General features: G+C 39.8%; 1 protein-coding gene across 12 annotated transcripts in view; it reads right to left on the bottom strand.

Annotated features, from left to right (window-relative positions):
- Positions 1 to 2,975: 2,975 nt before the first annotated feature.
- Kdm2b (lysine demethylase 2B) overlaps positions 2,976 to 7,874 on the bottom strand; it is a 129,247-nt gene continuing 124,348 nt past the window's right edge. For all 12 annotated transcript variants that reach the window (XM_085679490.2, XM_048447329.3, XM_087903654.1 and 9 more), the window contains one exon: positions 2,976 to 4,244. In XM_085679490.2, coding sequence (XP_085535616.1) covers positions 4,063 to 4,244 — 182 coding nt within the window. In that variant the 3' untranslated portion in view covers positions 2,976 to 4,062. The remainder of the gene's footprint in view (positions 4,245 to 7,874) is intronic.

Raw genomic sequence — 7,874 nt, 5'->3', positions numbered from 1 at the left:
TATAGTTCCTGCCTGGCTATTGGCCAATCAGTATTTTATTAAACCATTATGTGTGACAAATCTGTAGAGGGTACAAGAACGTTATCTCATAGCACTTTCCCTTGTTTCTTTTCAACAAGAACCCTGAATCTAATCTTTTTGTTTAGCCTTTTTTCTGACCATTATATCAACTTGTAACCAACACTCTTAAAAAAAGACAAACATCCACAATTTATTTTTTGGAAACATGGGCATAGTTTTCTATGCTACTTTCTGCTGATTGGGGGCACTGATAATCTTATGGGTACCCAAAGAAAATTTAGGATTATAGTCAAATCCTGACTAGAGTATTCAGTGAGGCTGGATCACCTCGACCAGTCACCCTATAGCTGTTCTGGATGTAGAACTCAGGAAATTGCAACAAAGGTGCTCTGAGACACTGGATCATCTGAACCATCTGCTCCTATCAAGAGATTTTTCAGGGGTTCTTCCACAATAAAACCTGATTTTTCTTAACTCAGAACGAATCCACAGCCTCTCATTTCCTGTGGAAATAAAATCAAAAACTCTTCTCCAGAGTAACATTATCTTTTGACTTAAATCTTGAAGTCAAGGCATTTTCAAAATATATAGGTTGGATTAATCCAGCAGCATTTATAATTAAATGTCTTTTAGCAGCTGTTGCTCCTTAGCAATAAAACAATTCAAAGACAACACGATAATATACAGCATCCAGATTCTCTGCATATTTTCCATCTTTACGTGGCATTTTTATTTACTTATTTTTTAATTTCTGGTTTTTCAAGACAGTTTGTGTACCTCTGGATGTCCTAGAACTCAGTCTGTAGACCAGGATGGCCTCAAACTCAGAGATCCGCCTGCTTCTTCCTTCCAAGTGCTGGGATTAAAGGTGTGCGCCACCACACCCAACTACTCTATTTGTCTTTAAGGATTTTAACCTTTTTCTTTTCCAAGCCTACCTATGTTTTTAAATTTAAACATACTATAAACCATTTAGAGGTGTGTGTGTGTGTGTGTGTGTGTGTGTGTGTTTAGCCCATCTGAATCTCTTTATAGCTCTTTTTCTGAGCACATGAGTCTTTAATCTGGTAAACAGCATGGCTAGGATTAAAGCTGTGGTGTTGGCGGTTTGCTCTGCCGCATTCCTTAGCTTTCTGATAGTCTGGCTTCATGGCAGAGCTTCTGGCAGGAGCCATGTCCATGCCACCACTAAGAAGCATGCTGCTGACTGCACATAAACACCATTTAAGTGTGTGGTGGCAGGGCCTCTCAAAAGAGCTGTGAAGTTTTTGCAACTAACACTGAGTCTGGAAGCCCCTCTTCAAGGAGCTTGTCTCTACCAGAGCCCATCTGTGAAAATGCTGCTACCAAGAAGCCATGCTTAACTGTTCTTTTCTGTCTAGAATCCCTTCCCAAGCTCTCTTGGGTTTTATGTGGTTGTTGCTGAATGTTGAGTGCCATTTTTGATAGAAGTTTCTATCAAATTTAAATAGTCCTACTAAATGTCCCACCATTTAGTCATTTAGTCCCAAAGAAACAAACAGAGGCTTATATTAATTATAAACTGTTTGGCCTTAGCTCAGGCTTATTATTAAGTAGCTCGACAACTTAAATTAGTTCATAATTCTTACCTATGTTTAGCTATGTGACTTGGTACCTTTTCTCATTCTCATTGTTTCCTGTGTCTGGCTGTTGACTATCTTTCCTGTTTCCAAAATTCTAGTCTACTGGCCAATCAGCATTTTATTAAACCAATGAGTGACAAACCTTTACAGGGTACAAAAGCATGGAAGATGGCTCTTTCTTTCTTCCTTTCTCTTCCTTTCATTTTTTTGGTTTGTTTAAAGACAGAATTTCTCTGTGTAGCCCTGGCCTTCCCGGAACTCACTTTGTAGAGAAGGCTGGCCTCAACTCAGAGACCTGCCTGCCTCTGCCTCCTGAGTCCTGGGATTAAAGGTGTTTGCTGACACCACCTGACGAAGATGGCTTTTCTAAACATCAGGATGCAGCTGTTTTACTTTGAGGTTAAAAGAACTAAAACTACCACAGAAATGGCCGCTACATCTATATAACATACCTTCAAGGCCAGTAAAGTCAAACTACCTTTTTACAAGTCAACAACAGTGTTAACAAGTCTTAATTCTGTGTTATTCCCCTGAGTTAAACATATAGAAGTCAGTGTTGCTAAAATTTGAGTCACAAAAAGGTGTTTGGATTTAAATAAGAGGCAAATGCTTTAGATGAGTTCTTTTAAAACCAGGGCTTGCAGTGTCAAGGTCTTTATTTTACCCATCTTTTCATTTCTATACATGAACATCAAGTCAGAACTGACTCCAAATTCTAATGTTTTAGTTTTCTAGCCCCCAGGTCCAAGGTCATTGCACAGAATGCAACCTCCTTCAAAGGTTGGGGCGGGGAATGTTACCTGTGCCCTCTACATCTGGATAACTTCCAGGAAAGAATGTTAAATAGCTTTGGAACTGTTTTGGGAAGGATTAGGAGGTGTGATCTTATTGGAGATGAACAAAAGATTCATTCCCACTTGCCTCTGCCTCCCACTTGTGGATCAATAAAGATAAGAGCTCTCAGCTGCTGCCATAGCTCTTACCTCTCCCTCTGCACCCCCACTCCATCACCCTAAATTCTAACCCTCTGAGCATAAACTCAATTCAGCTTCTCTTGTCAGTTGCCTTGGTCACAGTATTTTATCACAGCAGTAGAAGAGTGAGAGAGACAGCGGCCATGCATGGGAATTACTTTTGTACAGGTGTGGTAGGAGACGATCAAACACTAATATCCACAAGTGGCCAAAACTGCAGCATAGTTGTTTCCCATTACCTGGTCAGAAACAAATCTCATGCGTCTCAGGTTGTTACATGTCTCAGAGAAATTAGTTTGGGGTCCATTTACCCTGGCCATTCAAAGTAGAATTTTAGCCCTCTCATAAAAACAAACTCTCAAACACCAAGAGTGGATTTTTTTTTTAAACAATTGTTTATTATACAAATCCAACAAAGGTAAAACTGCATCAGGGAAAGTCTAGGAAACACCACCATACAACAATGGCACTTACGGATGCAGAATTGACAACTAGAAAATAACCTGGTTACCAACTTCAGTGAGAACTGAACACTTCAAAGGAAAGGAAGGCTATGGGCACATTTATTCTACTTGATTCATGGTATAAATTAGATCTATGGTGATAGAATACAAGAGCTCATGCTTGGAGCAAAACCCTCCTGAGTGTAAAGGCTGAAATCTGAATTGTAAAACTTTTAGGAAAAGGTAAACTCTCTATTGAAACTTGGCAAAGTGTTTTACCTGGACTATACACTTATCCACAACATGCTTGTGTAACTTCTTGACATACAAAATAGGCTCTCAACATCCAGTTAAACATGCTTTTAAGTGGAAGGTCGTAGCCCCCTGTCACACCTGGGCACATCTGTAGATGGGCTCTTTATTATGTTGATGAAGTACAGGTTAAGTTCTCCCTACCTGAAGGAAAGTTGGCAATCTAAATAATAAAAACACTGGTATGCATTCAAATCTTACATAAATAATTTTTAAACAATTTATACAAAAATAGTTCTGCATAATGTAAGATGTAACAAAACCAACTAAACAAAACGTGTCAAGATGCCTGTGGATGGTGTGTGTGGTCCACTTTATGCTGACACCAGAAGCCTTGGCATTTCAAGGGAACAGGGTGCCCCAAACAAAGCTATCAACAAAAGCACTAAGCTCAGGCTTCTAAGAGATTTTCTCCAAAGCTCATCTTCCTTTCCAACTGGAATGTCTTCTAAAGGCCGCTTTAGAAATGGTCCAGAAAGCAGTGCAGTCACGGTGCAGAAAGAGCAGAGGCAAACATCTGGCTCACTTATCCCCCAAACGGATAGTTGAACGGCTTCTCCCCTCGGCAAGACTTGTGAAACAGAACTGTGTCCTGTGGTCTTTTGTTCCAAATTCCAAAGGGAATATAAGCCCACCTTGTGTTTGTAGTCTTTTTCCCTCCCCGGCTGTGTTTCCCCAACCCTCCATATTTACATGCTTGTCCTGGAACTAACTTAGTTTTTGAAGAAGTTTCTCTTCAACTTGCCCAAACTGAACACTCACAGACATTTCGGCTATGAACTGCTCACAGCCTTCCTTGGTGACTTGCTTGCAGTACCTCAGGTCAATATGACAAATATTTCCACAGCGTTTGAAAAAGGACAGGCACTGGTCAGTGACCTTATTGCAGTCTGCAGAGAAGAAGAATCATATGAAGGGACAGAAGACACAGACCAAGGCCCTATAAATTCAGGGATCCAGAAGTAGAGCTAGAACACAGCTCGCTAACACAGTCAACTCCTTGATGTCCCCCAAATGGGGGTGATTTCACCTACCAATTGCAAAGCTTAATAATGTATGCTTAAAACGTGTCTTAGAGTGTTTTGCCAGGCGTGTGAAGATAATTAGGTTCTTTTCGGAACACTGCCCCCCCCCCAGGTCCCCAAAATCAGAAACCACTTGTACCTCTTCCTATATATAGTTACAAGATCAATGTATCTTAGAGGGTCACAATGTGTTGAGGCCTTTGTCTGATGGAAATACACTGCCTAAGTATTGTCCCCTTATCTGACTACACTGTTCAGATAAATATCCTACTTGATATGGCTGGGAGCATTCTACTTGACACCCCATTAATGAGTGACATACCCTACAAGTAGTTTGTGGGATCCCCCTCTCCCTAGCCTAATATGGGAATGAAGCCTGTGCCAAAAACCAAGACTGAATAAAGAAAGACTTTCACACACAAAGACATTCACCATATCCTGTAGATATCAGTGGTGCACTTAAAAAAAATTCTTTTCTTTAACCCTACTTTATTATTTTAGAAGTGTATCCATAGTCAACTGGCTTACGTGTTAATCAGTGTGCAAATGAGATCAAGCAAGGTAAATGACTTCTGGGTGAGTCAAATGGATGAGAAAATGATAGCTAGTTTCCTGTCAGGGGTATTTATTTTGAAGCTTTTCCTTGGTCATCACTGTTAAGACTTTTGAATAAAAAACAGGGCCAACTGATATCATGCACTATCAAAGTGACAGTAATCAGTGCAGGCACTGACCATTGTCAATCCTGCAAATGGGACTCTCATGGCAACCCTAAGCCCTGAACATAGATGCTAATTCTTGGATGCACAGTTCAAAAATAAATGAGGATAACCCAATTTCACAAATGTAGTAAGAATCCAAGTACTTTAAATATAGGCAGTCACAGGAAGCTGAGTCATGTGCTGAGCCACTAACTTCTGAGGGTGGGATAGTTAGGCTGGAAGGGGGCAGAACTATGAGGACCCTAATAAAAAGATGCTTCCAAAACACTAATATTTCCAATATATTGCTGCTTGCCATTTTTGATTTCTATTACATAGCCCTGGCTGGTCTAGAACTGGCTTTGTAGACCAGGCTGGCCTCAAAAATCACAAGATCTGTCTGCCTACCAAGTACTGGTATTAAAGATGTGCACTCCCATACCTGGCTCTGTTAATATGCTTATAAAGAAGCAAAGATGGAAAGGATGATGCACATACACAATTATTTTAAAAAGTCATTCCCTTGAGGTTCAGAATTTGATTGACTTTATAGAGGATAGAGGTTGTGCTGGTATAAAAGCACATTTTCCATACTCTTGCATTTGTTTTCTTACTAGGTCATGAAGCCCCATATTGAACAGGGTCTTTTTTTATGGTATTAATTTATCCTCATTACTTTCAGTCAAAGCTGGATGACTATAGGCTGTCAGGTATAATGCACCAGCAGCGTAGTGCCTGTCTGTGGGAGGTGGGAGGTACACTTGACTATAAAGAAGTTTAAAGCACAAGAAGGATCAAGACTCACACAGAAAGATCCTTCCCTTCCAGTTTCCCAGGTAGAGGAGTCTTTAACCTCCTCCAGGTGCTGTTTAAATTAAGAGCTGAAAGTGATTCACCAAAAAGGCCAATGCTGCCTGCTCAAAAGTCAACTTGGAAAAGGAGGCTTCTGGAAATGCTAGTCACACTGGTGTAGAAAGGTAAGTGCCAAGACAAGCATGTGCACCTAATGGCCTCAAGTCACAGCAATGTGCCAGCTGGACAGCAAAGTCCTCTGGGTGAGAGCTGCTATGAGGTGTCAAGAAGAGACACCTCACATCCACTGTCTAGATGTGAAAGACTGTTTCAGAGGAACCCGCCCAGAGTTGGTGACAGAAGTGAGATAGACTAAAGGTAGCAGACAGCAGTGCAGGAGCTTGAGGGCAATGAGATACGCTCCAGAGATCGAAATGAACATAACAGCTCTGTTAAAAGGAGAATGTTGTTGGGTCTATGTACATCCGCAAAAGGTTCCTAGGGTGGTAGGGAAACCATTTCCATGCCACTGAACTCACCCAGAGACCATCACAACTGTTTTTTTTTTTTCATAATAGGGAGACAAAGTACAATTATTACAGGGATTTTTTTTAACCAAAAAAAGTTTAACAATCAAATTTATGACCTTAACCTGGAATTCACAGGAAACAAAAAATTGGATAGAGAACAAGCCATATAATACCATGAACTTCATGTAATACAAGGAATAGAAGACTTTTTAGAAGCCAATGGTTATAAGTTTCTCTTGTCTTCTAAAAGCAACTGTGGAATTCTGTGTTTGTGGTCTTGGGATAGAAGAATCCAGGCAGGGCCAGTGATAAGCAAGTGCTTTATCACTGTGCTCCATTCTTGGTTCCTTATCAAGGATTACTGATAACAGGACAGGGGCTAGTCAACATGGGGCCTCATATGTCACAGTGAAAAATGAAAAAAATACAGAATTGTGTGCTGGTTTCCCCCCTCAATATTGGCAAAATTCCTGTCCTAGTTATACTTTAAACCTTTACATCTTATGGGAACATCTGAGGGGCCAATTAGAGTAAGGGGCTCTTGGAAAGAGGGAGAGGTTATATTTAGAAACATCTTTTTTGTTAGTTTTCTCATCTGCAGTCTCACTGTAGAGTAAAAGAGTACTCTTCTGGCGTGCAAGCAACATGGAGGCAGAACAGTGTACACACAGTAAATAAATGTCTTAAAAAAAAGTACTCTGGTTCTTTTTAATCCTTATTTAGGTGTGACAACACTATTACAGTAATGTAAATAGGATTCTCATCCTAGGGCAACATCTATGAGGTCTCACTGTTATAAATGACCAATACAAACAGGTATGTTCACTGTACTATTTGCTATTCTTTTATATATCTGAACTGTTTACAATAAAAAAATAGGGGCTGTGGCGATGGCTCAGTGGTTAAGAGGACCAAGGTTAAGTTCCAAGAACACACAGCTTTCAAAGGATTTGACACCTTTTTGACTTCTTGAGGCATTAGGCACATACACACAATGCACATAACATACATGTATGCAACAAATAAACCTAACAAAGAATTCAAAATATGAAATTGGAAGAGAAACCCTGCTTACAATAAATTAAAGATGGTTTAACTTGGCTTTTTTTAAAGACAGTAAACAATAAAAGGGTTAACAAAAAAAATGGTGCAGTTTTTAATAAACATGAACTTTAAAGTTGATTTTAAAAAAGTAAAATTGGGAAAAGGAAGTATTTAAAGAGTCCAAATATCAAAACAATAAAACAAAACCCCTTTTTATTTAAAATATTTTAGGAAAGTTAGAAAAACAATTCTAATTTGGGTGGTATGGTGGTGGCGCACAACTTTAATCCTAGCACTTGGGAGATAGAGGCAGGCGGATCTCTGAATTCAAAGTCTGCAGAGTTAGTTCCAGGACACGCTCCAAAGCTACGCAGAGAAATCCTGTCTTGAAAATCCAAAAGAAAAGAGAAATTCACAAAACCCAGTTC

This window comes from Myodes glareolus, chromosome 2 (genome assembly GCF_982192425.1).
Source record: "Myodes glareolus chromosome 2, mMyoGla1.1, whole genome shotgun sequence".
Lineage (NCBI taxonomy): Eukaryota > Metazoa > Chordata > Mammalia > Rodentia > Cricetidae > Myodes > Myodes glareolus.
The sequence above is the reverse complement of the archived record's forward strand: the minus strand, read 5'-3'. Positions and strand labels throughout refer to the sequence as shown.